Source organism: Grammomys surdaster, unplaced genomic scaffold, assembly GCF_004785775.1.
Source record: "Grammomys surdaster isolate TR1022 unplaced genomic scaffold, NIH_TR_1.0 63, whole genome shotgun sequence".
NCBI classification, from domain to species: Eukaryota; Metazoa; Chordata; class Mammalia; order Rodentia; family Muridae; genus Grammomys; species Grammomys surdaster.
In genome coordinates this window covers 11489746-11503316 of record NW_021604565.1, presented here as the reverse complement: position 1 = coordinate 11503316, position 13571 = coordinate 11489746, and the positions used below count along the sequence as shown (strand labels likewise).

Below are 13571 nucleotides of genomic sequence, written 5' to 3'. Positions count from 1 at the left end.
GTCTAGAGTGAACAACCAGTTTTACAAACTACTCAGATGATCCCAGGGATAGACACCTCTAATGGTTCCCTCACTCTTGGGCAGGGAAAGATTGAACATTGGGGTAAGAAAAGTCTATAAAATGGACTCTTTGATTAAAAAATAAACTGTTAGGAAACTATCAGCTGTTCTGTGAGGGAGGATGGGGTTTGCCAGTAGAACTCAGAGTACACCCCTGTTTTTATAGACTGAGCAGATGTCAATCATCTATGCACCTGGCCCATTTAGGCACAAATTCTCCAGTGGGACTGTGTTCATTCTTAGCAGTGTGCCTTCAGCACTTGAAGGAGTTTGGCTGGAAGCAGACTGCTTTATGACCATATGAGCATATGTCTTCTCATCTCACCAGAGGAAACTCATATATAACCATCAGGAACTGGCTATAATATCCATCAAAGGCCTCACTCTTCCCTATCTATGCAAATAAAGTCACCCTTCAGACCCACCCTGCAGAATACACAGTCAGGAAACCCCCAGAGAATCGATTGAGCTTTATGCAACATTAGGAACTTACCCACCCAAAGCTGGACCCACCCAGCTTTGTTCTTTTCAAAAGCCAGGTTTCTGCCAACACAGGTCTCTATCTAAAGATTTCATGTCTTCAGAGTATTCACTTAAAGGCTTGACCAAAACTCTATTCATGTGTTGGCTTGTACTCTAAGTACTAGGGAGGCTGAGGAAAAAAGTTTGAAGATATTCTGTGCTACACAGTGTGTTTCAGGCCAACCTGAGCTAGAAAGAGAATCTTGCCCCCCCCCCCCCCCCGTGCTCCATCCCTTCCTCCTCTCTCCTTTCTTCTCCATTTTTTAAAAAAGTCTTGGGGCAGGGGTGATGTCTTAATACATGTAGGCAAAACACCAACACATGAACATAAAAATAAATTTTAAAAGTATACTTGTGTCAGTAAAGTTGCCACCAGAAATTCATCTTTTAAAAAAAAATTCTTCAGGTGACTCTGGAGGAAACATACCACCAGGGCATTGAAACACCTGCTGAGGTGATTGTCTTTACTGAAAGTCACATACTTGGCTAGGCTGAAAATCCTATTACCCAGGCTGTGAGGAGCATTTTATTTAGCATCTCTAGGGCCCCATTATGGCCTGTAGGTGGCAGTATTGCCAAGGTGTATTTTTAATGGCTTAGCCAGCAATTACTGATTGCTCGCTCTGATTCCTAAGACCAGCTGTGAATTTAAGGGATCCAAACTTTGAGTAATATAAACCACAACTCCATCCCATTTTACCATTGGCCTTGGCTTTGCTGGCCCATTCGGAGACATCATCCTGAGCCCGTCCGTCGGTGAACACAATGGCTACTCTGGGCACCCGTGTGGAGAGGGGCCTGGCCCCTTCTACTTGAGTAAAACTTCTCTCAAACATGTGTTTGAGGGCTAGCCCAGTCATAGAGCCTTTGCCCATGTATTTCATGTGGGCCACGGCTTTCTTCATGTCCTTGGCTGAGCTGAAGCCCTTCAGAGTAAACTCTGTGCGGACCTGTGTGGAATACTGCAGCAGCCCCACACGAGCAGCTTTGGGGGAAACTGCCAAGGAATCTATGATCCCAGTGACAAAATGCTTCACAATCTCAAAATTCTCTTCTCCAAGGCTCTTGGATCCATCAATCACAAAGACTAGGTCAATTGGGCCTTCAGTACATCCTACAGTAATGAAAGGAAAGGTTAACAGGGTTAAAAAGTTAGAGATCATGTATATACAAAGTATAAAAAAGCATGCTTCAGTAGGAGGCATAGGTGAATTTAGAGAGCTTTGTTGTTGTTGTTTGTTTGTTTGTTCTTCAGCTAGCACACAGGATAGACAAGTGGGGGATATCACAAATACTAGTTTTTCCAGATACACTTTTATGTTTGAGTTACAAATTATTAATAGCAGTAATTTTCCTAGCTAAGCTATACAATCTACACATATTGTAAAGGAAATCACACACTGATTACTGGCACCAAGGCCTTTACTGTACACAGAGTGCGGTAAAGGATTAGACCAGTGGTCCTCAACCTTCTTAATGTGACCCCAACCATAAAGTTTTATTTATTTATATTTATTTATTTTTTATTCTTTTTTTTTTTTTTTGAGACAGGGTTTCTCTGTATAGCCCTGGCTGTCCTGGAACTCACTCTATAGACCAGTCGGGCCTTGAACTCAGAAATTCACCTGCTTCTGCCTCCCAAGTGCTGGGATTAAAGGCGTGTGCCACCACTGCACGGCCAAAATTATTTTCATAACTGTAATTTTGCTACTGCTATGAATTGCAAAGCTCTGCCAACCCCCAAAGGAGTCATGACCCATAGGTTGAGAACCACTGTATTAGGCTAGACCACGGTTGTTCCTTTGGCTTTGTTGTGGGAGGCTGAGATACACAGTGCTAATGTTTTGACTGACAGTAGAAGATGTTTAGTTTCTCCTCAGCCATTACCTTTTCCAAGAAGCTTACACAGTAACCCAGCTGTGTCAGCTACTCTCTGCAAACCCTAACACATTAATTTATTCAACTGAGATCAATGTATTGGGTATCTGTTTTGTGCAAGGCAGTGGACACAGGATTATGATAATGACTAACACAAAATGTCTAATACCATTTTGCTTAAATCCAATGTGTCCTATGCTGTATTCATGTGATAATTAATTAACAATGTGTCTTTCTCTCCTAGTCTGAATTCTCCTTCAGTAGATACTAAGTGGTTTTTACGTTTGGACCCATAATGTTTGGCACACAATAGGTGTTCTATTTATTATTACTGACAGAATAGAGAACTCGGTAGTATCTATTTGGTAGCACATGTATAAGTATCCTACTGACCTATTAAGACTTAAAAATGTAACTTTAAAGAAAAAAGCCTTTTGGGAAACTTAGATGGTTAACAATAAAAAGAAAAGCTTTACATAAATACACAGGCAATTCAGATGTTAAGAGACTCTGTATGTAGGGCTGCATAAGAGAATTGTACCGATTCCAAATGGATGACCTCATTTCAAACAGTCTACAGTATGTTATTATAATATTCTCTTTTATATAGATTGAGCAGCTGTCTAATCTTTCAAAGTGAAGTACAATAATAAAGCAAGTAAAGACATACATATGCAAGAATACTTCTATGCCTGGCCAGCAGAAAATGCTAATGCGAGTGCTCCCGTGTGTGTGTGTGTGTGTGTGTGTGTGTGTGTGTGTGTGTGTGTGTGTATGGCAGTTGGGGGTTGAGTTCTCACTCTTTTTTTAAATTGTATTTTGTTTTATGTGTATGAGTGCCTCATGTATATGCCTCAGATCTTCTGGAGCTGGACCCACAGACAGCTGTGAGCTGCCATATTGGATGTTGGGAATTGAACCCAGGTCCTTTGAAAGAACAGATAGTGTTTGTAACCCCTGAGCTAACTCTCCAGCCCCAGGGGTTCTCTTTCTTCATTAAATGCTTGTCCTCACTACTCAGTCTATTGATTCATCATAGAAAGGAAATCAGAAAAGACTCAGATGTCATGCATATGGCTCCCCAGCAGATGTCAGGGGTACTGGAGTAAATGTACAAGCCACTCCCTGTATACACTCTTTGCTTACAGAACAGAACCAGCCATTGTATGTACTATCTACTAAATCAATGCCATTCTGGCTGGTGTTGCTGCTGTCTACATACACATCTATGTTTATGGGAGACGGAGGTCTAAGGGGTCTACTGCCAGAAAATGCTCCAAAAAGCCATTGCTCCAAAACCAAATGGAAGCAGCAGGCCGGTTCTGGTCACTTACGCTTGCAGCGCCTTCCATCCTCAGCTAGGACAAAGCCCTCTGAGCACCTGCACAGATAGGAATTCCCATTGTTCACACAGGTATGCTCACAGCCATGCTCGGTTGACTTGCAGACATCCTTCCCTGGGGAAAACGTGGGGAGATGAACCACCCATTATTGTAGAAAGAAGCCATCGAGAACAGTCATGCCAGGGGAGGGTAAGGAAGTAATCCATCTTAAAGAACACATCTTTGCTAAAACGATCACCTTTGCAGTCCATGCCAGAACAGGCCAAGATCAAGGACCAGTTCCCCTCAGAGCTCTCTTGACCCTATTGGCCCTGGTGGATTTGTCATTTGATTTTAGAATGGCTATATAGGTGTTAGCTTCATATTTCTTAGTAGAGATCCCAGATACCCCATGCTGATGGTCTAATGAGCATTTCTCACGGTGAGGTAATTTGAACTTTTTGAAGTAATTAATGGCCCTTTAATCCTAACAACACCCTAGGGGTGTGGCTAGGTACACACACAGAATAAATGAAAGAATGGATGCCATGTGTTTTACTGGCCATGGGATGGCCCAGTTGAGGCCATCAACCCCAAGTCTTTACTTTCTAATTGTATGATACCCCTGAGCCTCCTTTAAAAGGAGAAACCTTACATGAAATTGGAGTCTGTAACTATAGATATCTCTAGGAAGTGGGAAACTGTGGGATTTAATTTAGGGATCAAATTGTAAGGCTAGAAATAGTGCCTTGTACACAGCTGTTCAGTGTATTGACAGATACATATGTTAAATGAATAGAAAAACTGGCTCAGGCTGATATGTGGACAGGACCAAAGCATGATCTCCATGAAAGAAGGACTGTAGTATGCAGCTAGAAGGCCAGACAGTGCAGAAAGGGCTGGCAAAGGCCAGCCAGGGACCAAATGCACTCACAGAGCCTCTCACCAGACACAAGCCCTGCTCCTGGAGAAGAACGGTGCTAATAAGTTCTCTACTCAGCTTTGCTGACACATGTAATGCCCCATGCTCTCAAGGAGTCTGTGAGGAAACTGCCCACAAAGCAACCTCAAAACCAAATGAACTTGATTAACCAAACTTTGTTTAACCAAGAAAGGATCATTCTGCCCATTACAGCAGAGTCAAAAAAACCACATAGTTATTATCAACACCACCCCCAAAAGAGGACTACCATCTAGAAAGGGAAGAAAGTCTATACTTGTATCCTAACCCCCACTTCACTGAGCTGCTCTCTCTTGAGTAGCGGAACTGCTAATTTTATGTAAACTTTGGCTGGCTATGGTGCCAGCTTTTTGTTTTGTTTTGTCAAGCGCAGGTCTAGAAGTTGCTGTGAAGGTACCTTGTACATGAGGTTAACATTTAAATCAGCAGATTCTGAGTAAAGCAGACTAGTGTATGTGGGCCAAATCTAGTCACGCGAAGGCCTTCAGAGCAGGCTAGGATTCCCAGACAAAGGGAAGACTCTCTTCACCTCTAAGTTTAGCTCTTTCTCGGTTCCCAGCCTACCCTCTGGACATCCTCCTCACCAGCCCTCACCGTCTCATGAGCCAATTCCTTCAAGTCAGTTTCCCTTTCCTTTTCTCCCTCTTTATCAACAATGTATGCACATATTCCTCTGCTGTTATCTATTTTTCTGGAGAATTCTCCTAGCATGAGTCTATGTGTCTGTGTGCACTCACACATGTTTGTATGTGTTTGTGGGGGTCAGAGGTCAGTGTCTTCCTCAGTCACTATCCACCTTATTTCTTGAGACTAGGTCTCTCTCTGAGCCTACAGCTCACCAAATCAACTAAACTGGCTGGCCAGCAAGCTTCTGGGATTCTCCAGTTCGCCTCCCCACACTGAGGTGACAGGTGTACTCCATCACACTTGCTTTCACACGGCACTGGGAATGGCCTTGCGTCCCGATGCCTACACAGCAAGCTCTTTACCAACTCAGCCATCTCTGAGATCCCTCCTAAACTTTCTAATGAAATTCTGTTCGAGAAACCTGGTCTAGAGAAGCAAATGGTAGGGCTTTTTTGTTGTTGTTGTTGTTTGTTTGGATTTTGTTTCCCCCTTAAAAATCCACAGAGCCTCCTCCTCCAGCCCTTCTCCTACCCTCACCTTACATAGATAGTCTGGCAAGAAGGAAAAGCACGGAAATTATCTTGCCCTGGTAGTCAATTGCTACCAATGAGTCTAGCTTTGCCTGTTGGCCTGCTAGGCCCTACACTACACCCTGTGCAGCCACCCAACCACCAAGCAAGAGCTGAGAGAAAACAGAACGAAGAGCCACCGAGAAATTCCTGAAGAGCCCAGAGTCAGCTGGCTGGATCCCAGCACCCAGAGTTGGAATCCGAGTTTGTGACATGGTTAGGAATTCTACAAAGGAAGAGTCTGAAGATCCAGTGAAGAGCTGTGCCCAGAGTCCCATATGCAGGCTTGCTCTCTCCAGCTACTTACTCCTGCAGCGCTTCCCATCCTCAGCCAGCCTGAATCCCTCCAGGCACTTGCAGATGTATGACTCGCCATTGTTCACACAAAGGTGCTCACAGCCATGGTCTACAGCCTGGCAGACATCTTTCCCTGAGGAGAGTAGTGATTAAAACAACAGCATCAACAGAAAGTCTATGTGGACTCCCCTCTGGAAGATCTATCTGGGCTCTGGACTTGCTTGAGTAGGAAGCTGAAGGCGGGTGAAGTTTGGTGGCTCTGGATTGACCTCAGTCTTCAAACATTCCCACTGCCATACCCCCTCCAACTTCCAGCACCAACTTCAGTGTCTCAGGATGCAATCCAGCCCCACCTGTCTGCAGCATGGCCTCTGGTATCATGGGAAGGGGTTGTTGGTGAGATTACGTAGGGGAGAGCTTTCTTTTAAATTGCTAGCACTGGGAGCTGATCTTGCCTTTGTCCCTGCATAATCTATGATTTAGGAAAATCACATAACCTCTTAGAATCTTAGCTTTCCTGTCTGAAAATGAGAGTAACGACTCATCTTTCCTTCAAAGCTCTTTGGAAAGAGTTTTGAGAAGTCAGAGAAGATGACTGACAGAGATGAGATCCATTTGCCCAGATGTGCACACTGCTCTTTGATTGTTATTGTTGTTATTGGGGTTTTAGGGACAGAGCCTTATGTATGCTTGGAAAGTGCTCTACCACTAAGCTGCATCCTTAGCACATTTATTTATTTATATTTTTACTTATGTGTCTGTGTATGGATATGTGTACATGAGTGCAGTTGCCTTCAAAAGCGAGGGAGGGTGTCAGATCCCCTGGAGCTGGAGTTACAAGAGCCTGTAAGCCACCTGCTTGGGTGCTAGGAACTGAATTCATGTCCTCTGGAAGGTTCCACATGTTCTTCATCACTAAGCCATCTCTCCAGCCCTCTGTTTTTGTTTTTTGTATTTTGAGTCAGTGTCTTACTAAGTTGTCCAGGATAGCCTGCTGCCCAGGAAGTCTGAATTTGCCATGCTCTTGCTTCAACTTTCTTTTTCTTTTTCTTTTTTTCTCCCAAGACAAGGTTTTTCTGTCTAGCCCTGGCTGTCCTGGAACTCACTCTGTAGACCAGACTGGCCTCAAACTTAGAAATCTACCTGCCTCTGCCTCCCAAGTGCTGGGATTAAAGGTGTGCACCACCACTGCCCGGCTTGCTTCAGCTTTCTAAGTAGCCAGGATTATAGTAGTAAACCACCAGGCCCAGCTTAGTATGTTGCTGTTGTTGAGCGAGAGTGTCACTATGTAGGGCAGCCTAGAACTTACTATGTAGACTAGACAGGGCTTGAATCCACAGAGACCCACCTACCTCTGACTCCCGAGTAATGGGAATCAAAGTACGTAACACCACACCTGGCTCGACAAGTTATGATTTAGTAAATCACATAGTTATAGTTACTTCGTTATTACACGGCACCCCTCTTCTGTTCCAGGCTCCCACCAAGGATAACACATGACATTTGACTATGTGCTGTTAGCTGTTGAAAGTAATTGGCTCACCCCAAAGCCGCCATGGTAGATCTCAGGCATGGCTGGATGAGCTAGCTCTAGCAAACTTACTTCTGCAGGTCTTCCCATCCTCACGAAGGATGTATCCCTCAAAGCACTGACACACAAATGAATCTGCACTGCTTACACATGAATGTTCACAGCCATGGTCCCCCAAAGCACACGAGTCCAGTTCTTATTGGAATTACAGAAATGGAAGAAAATTATTCATAGAGAAATGAATAGTGCCCTAGTCATTTCTAAAAGATGTTTCAGATATCTTAAATGAAAACAGTGTCTTTTTTCACATAGTTCATTTCATGATAGAAAGTATCTATGAGCAAAAATTCCTAATATATACAAAGCACATACATTTGTTCTTTAGAATCGAGGACTCTCTCAAATCAGCTTCTTTCCTCTGGTGTGGCTGTGCCTGCTACTAGTCTCCCGTGTCATAGCCTCATCACAGCTGCCCATAGTTTTGAGGATCTCTCCTAATAATGTTCATCTGAAGGGCAATTTTGTGTCAACTCCTGTCCTTTCAAACAACTGAAATGAAGAGTCTACCTTCACATGGCTAGGGCAAGAGTCAAGGATAAATGTGAGATCACCAGATTGACCTCTTGAAATATAGCATTTTATTTTATAGGCTGGGTGGCAGTGACATTTAAAAACAAATTAATTAATTTAATGTATGAGTGCTTGGCTGCATTTTATTTATTTATTTATTTATTTGTTTATTTATTCATTTATTTACTATTTATGTGCTTGGCTGCATGTACACCCACATGTCAGAAGAGGGCAACAGATACCCTTATAGATGGTTGTGAGTCACCATGTGGTTGGTTGCTGGGAATTGAACTCAGGACCTCTGGAAGAGCAGCCAGTGTTTTTTTTTTTTTTTTGGTTTTTTGAGACAGAGTTTCTCTGTGTAGCCCTGGCTATCCTGGAACTCACTCTGCAGGCCAGGCTGGCCTCGAACTCAGAAATCCGCCTGCCTCTGCCTCCCAAGTGCTGGGATTAAAGGCGTGTGCCACCACTACCCGGCTCAGCCAGTGTTCTTAACTGACAAGCCATCTCTCCAGCCCTATGGGGCACAGTAAGATTTTATGAGAACCATACCGTTAACCAAAAGCTAACCCAGCCTTTTAGAAAATGAGCAGGATTTCCCCAGAGGGTGTGCACCAAAGCGGGAAAGGGCCTGGCAGGGGTTACAACAGGAAGAGGCCATCAACTTTGTTTTTGTCATGCAGCATTGCAGCATTTTTCAGAGAATGAAAGTTCTCAGAACTACATCCTGTAGGCTAGTTAAGGGATCCAGTATTATTCTCATTTACCAGCAAGAGAAATTAAAATTGAGGAAGGCTTGTTACAGCTCGCCAAGACCACTTGCTAATAAACGGGGGAACCAGGTTAAAAACGATATTTTTTATAATGAAGCCCATGACTTTCCCCAACTACACAGCATTACCATCTGCTAGGCTTTCAGACACAAAGGGAACTTTGCCTTTCTTTGAGCAGGAACTCTGCCAGAATGCTTGAACAATGGGGAAATGACGCAGACTGAAAATTTAACTGCAGAGGAGATTCTAAGCAGAGCTAGGTGCTCTGGCTTGCTCTGGGTGTGACTTATTTCTCTGGGCACATTCTGGACTCATTATTAATGCAGAACACTTCCCTGTGGCCGGGTAGTTTCTCACAGAGTAGAAAGTACCACTAAGTGACACACAGCATAGACAGCTGGGTTGCACAGAGGGGAGAATTTTCCCTCTTTTATCATGCATTTATAAGAATACTCCATTTTCCAAGGTATAACATAGCAAAAGCTCCCCGAGGCCAATATTGCCAAGCCCTAATCCAGAGTGCACTTTCTGATCACACTCTCTGCCTGGGACTTCCTAAACCAGCCCTGTTCTACCATCTACAGCTCAAGCTTTCCAAGCCAGAGTGGCCCAAGCCCATGTCTGTCAGATGGCACTCTTTCTTTGTCAGAGGTCAGGCAGCCAGGGAGAAGCCCTGTGTCCATAGGGTCATGTCCTCATCCTTGGCGATAAGCCAGCAGCCCCCAGCCCAGCTCCTCAGTTCTCCTGGAACTGTCACTGCATGCATATTTTAAGCTTATCTTTTCCTCGTTCATTGCATCCGGGTGTCTGATCCAGAGCAGGATGGGTAGCCCTCATTCAGTCATAGGAGGCTTATGCAGATGACTTTTAAAGGGAAAACAGACAGTTTCCAAAGTCAACTGTACTAAAGGGCATGCTTGCCTACGGAAGGGTGTCTGGCAGTGTCTACGAAAGTTACAGAATGCACCTTTCACTCAGCAACTGCATGGAGGGACTCCCTTCTGCAGCTACCCTTGTACTATGTAAAGGAATGTGCTTTCAAGTTATCGACTGTATCACTGTCTGTAAAGATGAAAAGTGAGAGTCAGCCAAAGTGTCCAGAAATGGGACTGGCCAAATGCAATGGCCACAGCTGTTAAGAGAATGAGGAACTTGCCTATGTAATTGTGGTGGTTTGAATAAGAATGTCCCTTACAGTCTCATAGATTTGAATGCTAGGGCACCAGGAGTGGCACTGTCACTGGGGGGTGTGTTTTGAGGTTTCAAAAGTCCAAGGTAAGCCCAGAGTGCCCCTCCTCTCTTTTCTCTCTCTGTGTGTCAGTATGTCACTCTCAGCTACTGTTCTAGTGTCTATGTGCATGCTGTCATGTTCTCTGCCATGATGATAACAATGGACTAAAGCTTTGAAAGTGTAAGCTAGCCCCAAATTAAATGTTTTCTTTTATAAGAGCTGCCTTGGTCATGTTGTCCCTTCATAGCAATAGAACAGTGACTAAAACAGACATTGAGATAATTGCTGTAAGCAGCCTGACCAAGCTGCTTCCTGGCAGAATGCAGACTTTGGGATTCTGGATTAGGAAAGCAGTTGAACGTTTAAGCAGGGCCTAATGGACCACACTAGTAGTATTACAGAAGACAGCGGTCTGAGAGCAGTGGAGAGTATGACAGCTGGGTTTATGAAGGTTTGTAGGGAAGGAGAGTAGTAAGTAGGCTAGAGACAGTCTTGTGATATTGTGGTAAGAAGTGTGGCTGCTTTTCCCTCTCATCCTAAAAATCTACCTGAGGATAAGCTGAAGAGTTTTGTCACTGGTGCTGTCAGAGGAGATTTCAAGACAGCCTGGCATTGACTGTGTCATGTGGTTATTAGTAACCACTCTTATACAAATCTATATGAAACAGAGCAGAGAAAAATGCAAAATGTACAGTTTGAGGATAAAAGGAGTACCAGAAAGTACGATGGAGTTCATTGCACAAGGAGATAAAATGGTTAAAGAGCCTGAGGCTAAAGGGTGTGGTGACCTTAGGGCAAGACCTGCTCACTACGCTCCCTCCCAATTTGTGAAAAGTAATGAAGGAAAGATTCTGCAGGGATGGAAGCTGCCGGCAGAAAGCTGATGCAGATGTAACTGAAGGAGGGGGCGAGGCACAGCCCTAACAAGCAGCTGAATTGGCAGCTTTAGCTACAAGGTTCTGCTACTGTGGCAAGGATACATGAAAGGGGTTGTGGACACTCCCTTCTCAGCAAAGAAAAGTCGCTACATGAGACCCACAGAGGTCATTGTGTAAATCTGTGATCCAGCTGGACTGTGTTGGAGACTCCAGGATGTTGGAGAAGCCAGAGTTGTGGGATACCTGCCAAGGAGAGCTGCAGGTCAGATGTGGAACCAGGCCAGGACAGAGAAACATGCTACAGTCAACAAAGCTGAAAGGAGTTGGGGACCTTAGATATCAGACATGGGGATGCAGAGGAGTTTGCCCTGCTAAGTTTCAGTCTTGTATTGGTCCAGTATTTCCTCACTGTGCTTCCTTTACTCCTTTTTGGGATGGTAATGTACATTCTGTATCATTGTATGTTGGAAGTATGTCATCTGTTTTTTTATTTTGATTTTATGGGATTTACAGTTAACTGTAACTCTTAAGAGAGTGCCTTGAGTCTCAGAAGAAATCTTGAACATGGACTTTAAAACAATGTTGAAACTGTGATAGACTATGGGAACTTTTGAAGTTGAACTGAATGCATTTTGTATAAGGAGTGAAAAAATAGAATAGACTATATTGAATACTGTCCTGTGTGTGAGGAAGAAAGCAAAGAACAAAATATGCATTTTATTTGCATCTATCCACATAAAGGAGCACTGGAAAGTTAGGCATGGTGGTATATTTCTGTAACCCCAGGCTTGGAAGACTAAAGTAGATCTTGAGTTCAAGACTAGCCTGGGCTATGTTAGAAAGCCCTTTCTCAAAAGACTAGCCTGGGCTACATTACTAAGCCCTTTCTTAAAAGACTAGCTTGGGCTACATTACTAAGCCCTTTCTTAAAAGACTAGCTTGGGCTACATTACTAAGCCTTTCTCAAAAGCAATGAAGAACTGAAAGGTTTTTTTTTTAAATTACATTTATTTGTGTGTGTGTGTGTGTGTACACTCATGAACATATGCCATAGCTTGCAAATGGAGGTCACAGGTCAACTTGCAGGAGGTTATTTCTCTCCTTCCACCATGTGGGTTCTACAGGCCAAACTCAGTGAGTTCAAGTCTGATCAACTTTATGAGACTTCATCTCAAAATAAAAGTAAAAGCAGGACTATGAATATAGCTCAGAGGTAGAATGCTGGCCTAGCATGACCTTAGGGCAGTGTCTCCAAAGCACCAAACACTGGACCAAGAGCTTCTCTACCCATTTGACTATGTATGTGGGCGTTTTGCCTGCCTGTGTGTTTGCATCATGTGTGAGCAGTGCCCTTGGAGGCCATGGGAGGGTGTTGGATTTCCCTGGAACTGCACTGCAGATGATTTGGAGCTGTCTTGTGGGTGCTGAGAACTGAACCCCAGGTTCACTAGATGAGCAGCCAAGTTCTCTTAGCTGCTGAGCTGTGTCTTCAGTCCTCTGCACTTCCTGATGATGCTAAGCCGGGAAGTCTTTAAGTAAGATTGGCAAGCCTGTCCTCCAGTCTCATCTCCACACTTTTCCTTCCTCTCCCGTCTCCTAGCAGTCTCCTCCCTGCCCCAGGGTCTGCTCCTCTGAGCTCTTCCCTCCTTTTCCTCATGAACTTCTTAGGAAGCCTTCCCGATAGCACAGATCTCAAAGCCTCGTGTGACTCACGTTTCGGGCACTATCGACTTGTATATATCATTTTGGGGGGAATCTATGTCCACATCCTGTGTCTGTGTCTAAAAGGGCCGTGATAGCCAAGAGCCCATGGACCATACCTACCATTTTCTTCTATCACCAGTGCCTTCCTGCCTGACACATAATTGCCCCCAGGAAAGGTCTGTTGTATAAGAGGAAACATTTTCTCAATGTTCTACTCTAAAACCTGTGGTAATTAAATCTACATTATAGGATCTGGTGGATGTTCTCAATGAAAACTCTGGGTGGAGAGTGCTGGGTGTCAGCCGGGCTCCCTATTCCCAGGCACCCCACTCTTCTCATTTCCTGCCCAGGGACTCTAGTCCTACCTACCTACACACTCTGGAAAACATCTTGGCCTCAGCTTCTCCCAGGGCCGATGATACTTTGCTACAGGAATGCACTTCAGTGCGTCCTCTCAGTTACCATCTCTAACTTGCAGCAGCCCAGGGAAAGGATGTGCACTGAGGTAAGGACTGTACTTATGTAGCTACCATCTGTGGAATGATGACCTGTGCCTACTACTATCCATATTTATAGGCTAAAACAGGCCTTGGAAGAATGCTGGTCCAATCCTCCTTTAGAGATGAGGAAACTGATGGCCAGTGAGCA

General features: G+C 44.2%; 1 protein-coding gene across 3 annotated transcripts in view; it reads right to left on the bottom strand.

Annotated features, from left to right (window-relative positions):
• The window catches only part of Matn2 (matrilin 2), a 120932-nt gene that overhangs the window by 5063 nt on the left and 102298 nt on the right, over window positions 1-13571 (bottom strand). For 2 of the 3 annotated variants that reach the window (XM_028765747.1, XM_028765754.1), the window contains exons 10-13: window positions 7840-7962; window positions 6247-6369; window positions 3795-3917; window positions 1283-1696 (exon numbers count right to left, since the gene is read on the bottom strand). In XM_028765747.1, coding sequence (XP_028621580.1) covers window positions 1283-1696; window positions 3795-3917; window positions 6247-6369; window positions 7840-7962 — 783 coding nt within the window. The remainder of the gene's footprint in view (window positions 1-1282; window positions 1697-3794; window positions 3918-6246; window positions 6370-7839; window positions 7963-13571) is intronic. The other variant, XM_028765763.1, reaches the window with a different exon arrangement.